The 12,850-nt window shown below is 38.5% G+C and overlaps 1 protein-coding gene across 2 annotated transcripts in view; it reads right to left on the bottom strand.

Annotated features, from left to right (window-relative positions):
* Positions 1 to 644: 644 nt before the first annotated feature.
* ECT2 (epithelial cell transforming 2) overlaps positions 645 to 12,850 on the bottom strand; it is a 59,426-nt gene continuing 47,220 nt past the window's right edge. For both annotated transcript variants that reach the window (XM_020980475.2, XM_020980493.2), the window contains 3 exons: positions 5,612 to 5,719; positions 4,757 to 4,906; positions 645 to 2,023 (listed from right to left, as the gene is read on the bottom strand). In XM_020980475.2, the coding sequence (XP_020836134.1) occupies positions 1,934 to 2,023; positions 4,757 to 4,906; positions 5,612 to 5,719 (348 nt within the window). In that variant the 3' untranslated portion in view covers positions 645 to 1,933. The remainder of the gene's footprint in view (positions 2,024 to 4,756; positions 4,907 to 5,611; positions 5,720 to 12,850) is intronic.

Genomic DNA, 12,850 nt, shown 5'->3' with positions numbered 1-12,850 from the left:
TTGACACATTCTGACCACATTTTCTAAGAGCCAAGTTAAAAATAAACTAAAAATACACTTAGGGATTATATTCTTCTATCTCTTAGATCAGAAAATGATAAAAAGTTTGTTTAGGATGGTCAGATTAAGATCTAAAAACAAAAACTCCCCCACACAATAAAATTTGGTCTTTTTAAACACAACATAAATTTTTGGAGTATCTTAATAGTCAGATAATAAGATCACGGCCTAAGCCACATAGCCTTAATCTTGCCCACAAATTTCAGTACAGAGAGGTTTCTGCCATCACCTTATGTTGAATGTGACTCTTCTACAATAAGAGATCACTCTAAGGAAATCATTTAGGTGGCAGTCATATGATTATAACTGTCATGTGATCTAGAAAGTCAGATACATAAATAATGGTACTTCCTATGACCTTCCTTTGATCTGTACTTTTTTCGTTATTTTTGTAAAATAACTAATTGATAAAATTAACTTACTCCTGTACTTTAACTGTTTTCGGGTACAAGAACGACTGAGATAAGTGACCACCTGTAACAGATTCATTCTGAAACATCAAAAGATTCTCAAGTTTGTCGTTTTTTTGTTGGTTTTCTGGATTTTCTTTTTTTTTTTTTTAAGTCAGAACAGTAAACACTGGAGGCTTTCATGTCTTTATTTACACAGTTCTTAGCTTTAAAAACACATCAGAAAAGGGCCATTTAATGTCCTCAAAAGCAGCACTCTAGTTCCATGTACAACATACAACAACTATTTGGAGTCAGTTAAATTCTTACAACAGAAACATGAGAATTATTAAACGGCAACGATGTGTTTAGACTAGTCCCTAAACATGTAAGAAAGATGGACAAATTGCCCAAAAGAAAAACATTATTATTTCAAAATATTCACTATAACAAAAAAAGAAGACTATAGTCTGTTAAAAATTAGACAATTGGAGATAGAGCTTTTTTTTACAGTAAATAAATGAATTTAATTTTACAATAGATTAGAACCACAATCTGAGTTTCACAATGAAATGCCCAAATATATACATGCATTTTAAAAGCAGATAAGCAAACTTAATGCCAACTTTCAAAATAATTTTGATTAAATGCTATAAATACAGTGTCAGCATAATTTTTTCATAGCCTTGTATTTCAAAGTGAACTTTTGCAAACTATAAAACTAAATTTTAAAAATATCTCAGTTGCTAACATATGATGAAACATCTAGACTCTGAAGTAACTACATGTACCTGCTGACCTATTTCTGTGCAAAACATACAATATTTTCAAAACTATGTCCTCACTACAATCTATAACAGGATTCTGATCATTTCTGTCTCTTGCACATTTTCATACGGGGCAAATTATAATTTTTTTCCTCACGTGCCAGATTTGGCAATACACAATAACAATAAGCTATACAACAGAGAAGTTACTGTACTTGAAAGCAGTGTGGCGAAGCAAACATGTCTGCAGAGTCAGCTGCCAGGGAAGTCATTTATTCGGTGAGAATCTTGACAACGTCACTTGATCTCTGCACTGAACACAGCATTTAAATACAAAGATGTCGTTCATAAGATCGTTAATAAGCACTATACAAAATAGTTCACATCAAAATCTTTGCATCCAACAATAAAATCATTTATTGCATCAAAGGATCAAAATTACTGATGTGAGAAATAACTTAAGATATTGGCATGGAAAAAGGAGTTTAAACAAATAAATTACATCTAAACCAATATCAAATTCTTCAACTTCAGTTTATATTTATAATTGAGCAACAAATTCCTTTAAAAAAAATTCAAATGGTTAATTTAGTGTTACCTAACTTCCTCCCAGTTTTCATCAAGTGCTACTGACAGTACTATTTAAGGCAGCTTCTTGTCTCAAGAAGAAACTGCTCTTCAGTCACTGGATTAAGACATCATATACAAGGAATAACTTCATATCAAATGAGTTGTTGATCGGCTTAAAGTATGACTCCTCTTGTCAAAGAAGGCTGGAAGGCTAACAAGGGAAGGAGATGGAATACCCTGCAGAAACAAGAGAAGAAGGTTGAAAATATATTCCAAGATGTTCTGAGAGGTGCTGAGGATGGTGCTGAACACTCCTACCTCATCATCACTATCACCACATTATTTAAGAGAGAACCTTATCCATAAAGGTTTAGAAACTTTTGACCACAGCACAAATCAGACAATTCAAAATGAGGAAAAATGACAAACTCTGAGGAAAACTGATTTAAAGTACCTTAATAAGAAAATTAGAACAGATCAAGAAATATGTGCTTGCAGTTTATCTGAAAGGCCCCCTCTTTTGAAGAGACATTGCATTATATGATATGCTAACATTAGTCCAGAACTTTTTTAATAGCTGAAATTAATGGTGCAGCATTCCTTTGTAGGCAATTAGTTATACACTTTGGAAATTAGTTTTTACAGTAGAAAGACAATCATAAAGTTGAAATGATGGGTAGATTCAGGGGCATTTTTGAAATAAGCTAAAGAATGTAAGGCATTTTTCTAAAGCAACTGATGGGTGTACATCCAGTCTTTTTACAAGTTCCTAAACAATCCATTTAAAAGAGAATGGAGATTTGGATAGGCAGTGGAGTTAGGAGAGTAGAGAGAAAGAAAAAGGGAAGTAGAGAAAGGGCAGTGGACTGGAAAATGGGGCTTAAATAATAAATTCCTCCAGTAACAGCTTTTGTCAAACAGTTAGCCCTCCAAACTGCTTCAAAGGCCACAATTAGGTTATGGTCAAATTTGACAACTACAATTACAGTACCACCCATGCCATGACAGAAGTCCAAAAGTAGGTGTTAATCTTAATAAAAATCATAAAGCTACCAATTTAAACCAATAAAAAAGAGAACACATCAAGTGGAATGACTCAGTAATATTTAAGTAAGCTTTTATTCAATACTCTTACCAAACAAATAGCAAAATTAAATGATTAGTCTGAGTGCTAAGTTGAGTACTAATCAACAGTAAAGTTAAAATTCAAACATCAAGCCAGTAGAGCTTAAATTTTCTTTAGGTAAACCTTCTTAAATATATTATTATTCTATTGTAAGCCAATGCTTAATGCCACAAATATGACTGTGAAACAGATTTTACATGTAAATCTAGTCTTCACAATCCTTAATAGTCTTTTTTAAACTTCCAGTTCTCTTTAATATCAGGAAATCTCAAAACGTTCTCAAACTTCACTGTGCTTAAATTCTCTGTGAATACTGATCACTAGTGCTCACAGAGCTATGTGAATAATGACCAAAGGTACAAAAAACTCAGTCCAAGAAAATGTGAACCAAGAAATTGTACAAAAGCTTCACTTCCCAATAATTGGCAATTCAAGAGAAGAAAAATTAGCACCCCGTTTTTTTAAGAAGCATAAATTCCAAGTTAGATACTCCTCAATATAGTTAACTTAAAGGATTTTAGAATTAGCTTCTGTCACTGTTTTGTCCCAAGTTTTCATAAATGTTATGAGTGGCTTAGAGAGGCTTTAGGGTCAAAAGGTATTTGGGAGAATTTTTTTCAGTTTAAAGAGGAACATTTCCATCTGCTATAAGTGATACATTACTACAGGAATTAGAATGAAGTAAAGGTTGAAGTGAAAAACTTTGAGAGTGCCCATCAGTAGAGTCTGAGGCATGAACACGGACAGGTTTAACAGATCCAATTACAACGTATTTGGAAATGGAACAGGTCATCTATAAAACAGAAGAGGAGGAGAGTTGTTAGTTAAAAGCAAATAATGAAGAAAAGGACAGCAATATTTTTATTCTCCTTTCATGAATGTACAGGAAATTTTTAAAAGACTATATTAAAACGTTTTACACAGTCAAAACAATACCTGTAAGTATTGTTTTTTTAATATAATTTTCTGGTAAAATTCAATTTCCCTGCAATTCAAATCATGTGTTGCTATGGATACACGTAAGACAAAAAAGTTGTAATCTAGTTATCAGTGAGTTCCAAACTGCATCATCTTGTTAACAAAGCAAAGCAACAGTCTATTTTAGAGATCATAGACACAGATGTTCTGCATACTTCAGATTAGTAAACCAACTACAACTTCTTGGCTTCTTTCTAGGTCTCAGTTGTTTCAAAACCCTAGAAATTAACTCCAATGTGTCACATGATGACTTAAATGTAAACCAAAGATCTGGTTAATATAAGCCTCACCAAGAACACAGCTATCCCCCACATACTTGAAGTGTTAATAACTATTGATCTTTAACTGTTCTATGTTAGTAATAAATGTCACATGATTGTATATTAGCCACATGTATTTGATAATCTACATCCCATCTGGAACTCCAATCTTATTTTGGAATTCAAGGCTCAGAAAAAGTGAGCTTCCAATAATCACAGGATCTACAAATGAAAGTAATTAATATACACCTGACACCTTCAGCACCCTCCTTGGCTTGAGAAGAGAAAAGGCATCTAGCCATTTGTTACCACGGGCACTCTGCCCTGAAGTGCACCTCATCTGTGATAGAGCTGGAATCACACGAGAACCTCCCCCTACTCCCCCAGAAGGGACAACAAGCCAATAAGGGTGCCCCCACATTCCCTGCCAGTTGATCAATAGGGGATTTGCCCATCGCTCTGGTGGCTGCACCAACAGAATGCTGCTGAGATTTTCAAGGCCTGGTGGCAAACATAACTGGCAAATTCATCATGATACATCCACAAAAATAAAACATTAAATTCTTTGCCTCCACCAGTTTGGTCAGGTCACGTGCCAAGACTTACTGCCAATGAGGATGTGCTGGTCAGGCGGCTGCCTATGCAAGTATCACTGCTGGAGCAAGGGCTCCTCCCCTCCACACTGCTCTGCGTAGCTATCAAAGTCCTGCGGAAAGCTCTCTTTGGCGTCTTGGTGAAGGAAAATGCCCTGGTAACCTAGTCATAAATGGAATGGCTGTCACTTGGCAAATCTAAAACAGCTGATAAACATCAAATATTATGCAGAGAAAAAAGAGCAAAATACACATCTTAAGTATTCTCACAAAAGCGCTAGTAGCCCCAGGTCAGCATTATATTAGATATTTTTCAAAGTACTTTCACATGAAGTATCTTATTTGCGCCTCACGTCTAGAGGAGGGGCATGAGGCAATCATCATCCCAGGTTTACAAGTGAGGAACTTAAGAATGAGAGGCTAAATGTCTAAGCCTAGAAAGCCGTGAATAAGAGAAAAGCATAATTAGAACACAGGCTTTTTATTTTAATATACCTGAAGGGACACTGGAGTGTGGGGAAAGCAAAGGGAGGAAGGGAAAAGTGGAACTAGCAGAACAAAATCATTTTAAAGAGCTGTATGGCAGCTCAGAACTTCATTTCCAGACCTACAAACAACCAAATTAGTGTTTTCATTGAAGAGAGTGACCAACAAGGAGGGTAAGGGCCCAGAAAATAATGTTATATACAATTACTGTTATACTGCATTTACTATAACTGCCTCAATCAAAACACTTTTTATGGAAAAATAGTTTGGTCACATAAACTCCATCTTGGAAAAAGTGGTGATATTCTAGTATTGCATTCTGGGGGAAAGATAGTGGAGGATACATTTTAGAAGTATAATATTAGTTTTACTGAATTCTTACCCTTTTAGAAGTCTTTTTAATTGCTCTGGATGCCCTACTCAATGTACTGTCCATATCTTTTGTATTTACTTCAAAAGATTCTGGATCTGCAGTATAAATAAGGTTTTCCTGTTGAAAAATAGTACTTGTTAATTTTCTAAGACCACCAAAATTCTGAATTATACTCATGTCCAAAATAACAAGTGAAAAATAAACTCAACAAGCTTAGCAATTTCCATTTTGAAATTTATTTAACTGGATGGGGAAAAAAAGATTTAACACATTAGTAGGGTTGTAAATTAGTCCATCCACTCTGAAAATCAATTTGAAATTGTTTGGAAAATGACCAGATTGTCCTTGTTCCTCAAGGCATCAATGGGACTAGAAATATAACAAAATATTATTAAATCCTAAAAAATGACAAATGTAATGAATGCAGAAAAGGTTGGGAGGATCTGTTAGAACTGACAGAGAATGAACGGAATCAAGGGCACAATACACACAATGACCAGAACAATGTAATAGAAAACACCACTAAAAGACATTAATGCAATGACTAATTGTGACTACAAGACTTAATTCAATAGCTCCTTCCTCTTGGCAGAGGAGAAGGGACTGAAGAAAGAAGGGTTCCCTATTGGAGGGGGTATTGGTAAATGAAAACAAGGGCTTTTTTTCTTTTTAAACATCAATGGAACATTTTTGGAAAGCAGAAGAGTTCGCGATAAATGGATAAATAGCTGCAAGGCCTATTTAGAGAAAGCAAATGGAATGCTAGACTTAATTCCACTAAAAAATATTTATCAAATGCCTATAATGGGAAAGGTACTGGGTTAGATGTTGAAGAAACAAAAATGGTCTATAGGAATTTCAAATCTAGTTGGGAGAAATAAAATGTCTCACAAAAATAATGCAAATTAAGCTATGCAATCCACTGGGGTGAGGAAGAATGGCAGGACAGTTAAGAACAGATCACTTCTCTAAAAATCAGTGAAGGCTTCAGAAAGCTGGGCTGAAGGATTTCAATAAACAGAAATGTCCAAGTCTGTCCTAGGCATGATGCATGTGATATGTGCAAATGCAGGGATGTGGAGATCAGGCAGAACAAAACCATTTTCATGATTTCCTGTTTCCAACGTTGCCCAGTTTGGTTGGTGCACAGTGTGTGTTAAGGGGAGTAGTGGGAAGGAAAGTGGGAAAGGCAGATTATAGAGGAATGGGAAGGCAAGGCTTGACTTCATCTGTTACAAAATGAGGAACCGATGAAGATTCTTAGACTGCCATGAGGCCATGGGTGTGACATCGGCAGCCGAATGATGGATGTATCAGTTTCACCATCTCAACTGTGAGATATTAAACGCATTGTCTGTAAGAGCTAAACAAATAAACCAGTGTTTTCTGTACCTCGTCATTGATACCTGCTTCCCATGCAAAGCTGGTACAGGATATTGGCAAACACTAGGTAACAATATATTCTCAATATGGAAAGTCCCAGGCTTACAAGGGCGGCTTCTCTGTCATTTGTAGAGGTGTACGTGTATAAAGCACCCAGTAGGGGTCACCAAATCTAAATCTACAAACACAAAAGTAACCCAGGACACATAGTTAAATGTTTGGTGCCACCTTGTGGCTAACAGGCACAAAATCCTTCACAATTTTCCTAACAATTATTCAATATTAATTAAGCGGATACTATGTAACAAGTCAGACTCCAGGGGAGCTTAGCCCGGGATGGTGGGAACAGCAGCAGTGACCGTGGCCCTGCTCTGGCCTGGCCTCTGCGGCTGTCACACAGGGAGGTGAGTGACAGCTGTCTCCGGAGGCAGCACAGGGCAGCCACAGCTCTTCACACCCAACTCCAGGGGCCAACCGAGGGCTGCACCCCGGGCACACGGGTGGTGTTGGCCCGGCATCGACAGTAAGGAATGGGGATCCTCTGGGTCACGCACCCCAAGGACTGCTGGGCCTCACTCCCATCTCAAGCACAAAACCTCCCTGCCCGTGTGAGGTGCTGGGAGTCCAAGAGAGACAGAGGGGAGGGGGAGGGAGACACAGAGGACAAAAGGAAGCAAACAAGAAAGCACTGAAAAGATAGAAGCACGTTATTTGCTCTTTTTTTCTCATCTGTTTTATTTTGTTTCCTCTTTCTGGTGGTTTCTCCTATTGGTTGTAATTCTTCTTTACCACATGACTAACATGAAAATATGTTTAACAGAAATGTGTATGTAGAGCCTATAGCAGATTGCACTGTCCTGGGGAGGGAGAAGGAGAATATTTAAAACTCAAAAACTTATGGGAGTGATTGTTGAAAACAAAAAAGAAATTAATTAGTTAAAAAAAAAAAGAAAGCAATGAAAGTAATACACTGAATTATACTTTTTAAAAAAAACAAGCTGTGTTGAATAGAAACACATGGTTTCACTTAGAATCCTTTATTCTGTCCTACTTTGTATATAATTGTTCTCTTTTTGGCGTTTAGTTTTAGAATTTTTAAAATCATGAGCTCTTCGGAGAGCAGGGGCTATGTGGCTTCTCTGTCTGTCTCACCAGGCCTGAGCCCGGTGCTTTCCACACTGTTGTGTGTCCAGCTCTTTGTGGCCCTGTGAACCAAAGCCTGTCCTGAGGGTTTTCTTGGCAATGACACTGGCGTGGTTCACCACTTCCTTCTGCTGGATCAAGGCAAGCAGAAGTCACACCGCTAGGAAGTGTCTGAGGCCACATTTGAACTCAGGTCTTCCTGACTCCAGGCCTGGAGCTCTACTCACTGTGCCATCCAGCCGCCCAGGAAGCACTTACCAAATAAGTATTACTCCATCTATCCATTCACTATGCTGGCCTGAGGATAAAAGCCGGGACCCGGGTTCTCCAGATCTTCTACTCAAACGGGAATGGGAGTGCAGGGGTTAATAATAATAACGAGCACTTGAAGGTTTGCCATGTGTCACATCGTTGGACCCTCACAACCCTGGGAAGCTGGGCCATCGCAATCCTCACTTTCCACATAAGGAAACAGAGGCTGAGAGGGTTTCATGAGTTGTGCAGGGTCACACCGGGCTAAGGAAGTATCCAGATTAGGACTTGAACATGGGTCCTGCCTTCAATAAGGATTCAGCCCTCTAAGTCCTATACCATGACAATATGATTATACGAGGAAGAATGGACTGAGAAAAAGGAGAGTCTAGGTAAATGGCTGGGAGGCACAAGACAGACAGAGCAGAGGTGGCCCCTGCTTTGGGCCTTCAGGAGATAGGGATGGGGGTTCAAATGGGCACAGGCAACACAAGAGCCAGAAAGTAGTCTCCGGTAGCCAGCCATGGGCGAAGAAAGGAGGTCAGGAAATCACGCTGGGTGAGGAAGGCAGGCTGCAGCAAGGTCTTCCATGTCAAGATCAGAAATGCAAGAGGCATCAGAGCCCCTGGCAGTACCCATGGGGCACCAACTGCATAAAGGACAGTGGAGGAAAGATCAATTAAAGAGAGCAGGAATGCGAGTTATGGGGCCATCCCAACAATCAAGAAAGAAGATGCTTAAGGTAGGTACTGGGAGTGGAAAAGGAGGGGCAAATAGAGAGAAGGAACATTTCAGGGCAGGGCTGCTAGGGTCTGGCAAGGTCAAAGGTGATGTGAACATTCTGGGCCACAGAAAACACCAGTGATCTCCTGATTGCAGGTTACACGTCCAAGCAACACTGAGGCAACTGTCTGTCAAGAGGATAACAACAGACAGTCTTCCTATCGAACTCTCCAGACATGTCGAAGCACAAAGCACCCTACCTGCTTCCTATATATGGGCAGAAATGATTCTACCATAAGCAACCTAGAAAACACTGCTAAGGATTATGAAGTCCTAGGGAAAATAACCTAAAGACCATAGGGGGTCAAGTGATCTTCACTACTTAGAATCAAGGAAAGCTTAGGTCTCAGTACAGAAAGGCAAACTTGGGAAGGGAAGAGATGTCTCTTGACAGGTGATGTCTACATAGATAGACATATATACACACAGTATATCTATAGACATACATATACAATATAAGTGACAAAAATGATGAATTGGAAATCCTAACGCAAGGAGGCAAGTTAGATTTTACAGGTATCCCTGAGATTTGGTAGGATGAAAGCCATGATCAGAGGATGGCTTTCTTATTTAAAAACAAAAACAACACAAAACTGGTTTTAAAAAAAAAGGACAAATGGTGGGGAGGAAGGGGGAGAAAAATTTTAAACTCAAAAGCATATGGAAGTGATTGTTGATAAATCAAAATAAATTAATTTAAAAAAAGGAGAAAAAAAGAAAGAGGGAAGAGTGAGTAGCAGTGCATATTAGGAAAATATATTCATGTATAGAAATCAAAGAACCAGACGGAAGGGAAAACTGGGAGAGAATCTGTAAATATCAATGGAGGCCCCCAAAAATATTGTCAGGGTATATTAGGGAATACCTAGGAAAGGAGTCACTATCATATGCTAGTCACTGTGCTAAGCAATTTACAATTATTATTTCATTTGATCGTGACAACTGCCCTGGGAGGTAGATGCTATTATTATTCCCATTTTACAGCTGATGAAACTGAGGCAAATAAAGGGTGACTTGTCCAGGGTCACACATCTTAGTAAATGTCTGAGGCCAAATTTGAACTCAGATCTTCCTAACTCCAGGCCCAGTGATCTATCTACTGAGCAACCCAGTTGCCTTCATTTCTAACCTAGATAGAAAAGGGAAATAGATTTAGTTTGGGAAACAAATCCTAAGCCTGTCACAGAGGCATGATCTAACAATGATAAGGGACTTCAATGATCTGAATATCTACTGACACAACGAACAAAGTGGAGCAGCAGCAAATGACTTCTTGGCTTGTCTTAATGACACCCTACAAATGATGGACAAACCAACAAGAGGAAATTCTATTCCCAACCTGACTCTCACTAACAGAAAGAGACACTGCTCCGTCTTAGAATGTGACAGAGAAGAAAACACTGGGACAAGGCTGAGCTGCCCCCTAGAGGATTCAGAGAAAGCCCAAGTAGTATCCCACAGACTCAAATTCGATAGGGGACGTCAGTCCAAGAAGGAAAGACAACTCTCAAGTATGAAATTCTGAGAACACAAAGAAAAAACTCCAACGAGGAGAAAGAGGGAATTGATCTAAAAAGACCAACAGAGATGGATAGGAAGCTCGTCTATTCAGGTGGTTTTAGAGTCCCCTACAGAAGATGGAAGCGAGGTCAGGCAGCACGCCAAGGCTCTGTACGTGGGCACTAAAGCACCAAAGAAACCAAAGTGGGAGAAGTTTCCCAACCTGATATTTTAGAAAGGAAAATGATTAGCTGGAGAGCAAATTTAGGGCAGAGAAACCAAGACAGTGGAGGACTGCATCTAGTTCATGTAATATGGAGATCAGCTGAAAGAAATGGGGACGTTTAAACCCTGGAAAACACAAGATGTGGCCACAAAAGTCATTTTCAAGTATTTCAACAACTATAATGTTATAATTGGCCTGAAAGGGCAGAAAGAGGTGCAAATGAGTGGCCTTTATTTTTTTGGCTTTTTGGTGAGGCAGTTGGGGTTAAATGACTTGCCCAGGGTCACACAGCTAGTAAGTGTCAAGTGTCTGAGGCCAGATTTGAACTCAGGTCCTCCTGACTCCAAGGCTGGAGCTCTATCCACTGCACCACCTAGCTGCCCCTAAATGAGTGGCTTTTAAGGAAAACTTTCTGAACATTTATTTAGATCAGTACAGAAGTGGGCTTCCCCTCTTCCTTCAGATGACTATTTCAACCTGATCAAACACATTTACAACAAAACCTGGGCTTGATTAAACAGTGTCAAAGGTCCCCAAGGAAAGATTTCTAAAAAAAGAACAGCAAGTCTACTTAAAAAGCATCAGCAAGTACCAAGACCTCTTTGGAAGATCACTCTGGTGCTAAAAATGGATATGCTCGAGGAAATTTTCACTAATATAAAAGTCAGCATAGGAATAGTTACAATTAGCACAGGTTTACAGTTTGCTACTGTGGGGTTTTCTTTTTTTCTTAAAAAAAAATGTACAAAGAGTTTGAATGTACAGTTGTGAACACTGCCTATGTGTCGGCTTTTTTCTTCCCAAGTAGCTCTCGAAATCATTAAAAAAAATCACTTTTCCTCAAAAAAAAAAAAGAGGCATCAGCAAATATCAACCCAGAGGCCTGTTTTCTTATCTACTTGAAAATCTATGGGAACATGATCTAGGCATACATATAAGATATTTTTGATGAAAACATGACTTGTTTACAAAACTATGATTTATCTGCATGTTTGCTTTTGTTTTTAGGCAATTGGGGTTAAGTGACTTGCACAGGGTCACACAGCTAGTAAGTGTCAAGTGTTTGGTCTGAGGCTGGATTTGAACTCAGGTCTTTCTGACTTCAGGGTCGGTGCTCTATCCACTGCACGACCTAGCTGCCCTCATGTTTTTAATTATAAAACAGACTGAGAAACATAAAATTCAGAAGTTTAGCCTGCTCACTGTTCATGATTTTAAAGAAGTATTTGAGGGGCAGCTAGGTGGCGAAGTGGATAGAGCTCTGGCCCTGGATTCAGGAGAATCTGAGTTCAAATCAGCCCTCAGACACATACCACTTACTAGCTGTGTGGCCCTGGGCAAGTCACTTAATCCCCATTGCCCCCCCAAAAAAAAAGAAAAGAAAAAAAGTATTTGATTCAAGAAAACAAAACTTTGAAGGCTCTACTCTAAAAAGGTCTCTTCCACACAAATGTCAAAGGTTTTACAAAACTGATAAATGTGACAAAAAGAAGAATGTTATTAGATGATGTACTAAAATTAGTGACATCAGGAGAAACAAACAGAAGAAACATAGCTATACCTAAAGATATACTTCTTCATATGAACTGAGAAATTCATGCTTAAAGTGTTGACCAACATTAAACTTGGTAAAGCCCAAACTAAAGAATGAAAGACAAACTTCCTAATTAGGTGAGATCTGCCCAATGTATTTATTTGTATTAACTGCATCAAGTCCTTGAATATTATATAAAGACTCCTCAGGGAAACCCATAGTTATTAAAAAAAAAAAAAGACTGGTCTAATTAGCAACCCTGGAAAAAGGATTAGAAACTCACATTGCTCAGCTTATGACACACAAATGAACAGGAAAACTGCTGAGTTTGTATAGCCCTGCTTACTCCTTGGACAGATGAGATGAGTCCAAAATTGAACAGGAAGAGGTAAAGCTGAATGACAACTAGGAAACTTTTTAGTGTTTT

This window comes from Phascolarctos cinereus, unplaced genomic scaffold, assembly GCF_003287225.1.
Source record: "Phascolarctos cinereus isolate Bilbo 61053 unplaced genomic scaffold, phaCin_HiC Scaffold_7;HRSCAF=346, whole genome shotgun sequence".
NCBI classification, from domain to species: Eukaryota; Metazoa; Chordata; class Mammalia; order Diprotodontia; family Phascolarctidae; genus Phascolarctos; species Phascolarctos cinereus.
The sequence above is the reverse complement of the archived record's forward strand: the minus strand, read 5'-3'. Positions and strand labels throughout refer to the sequence as shown.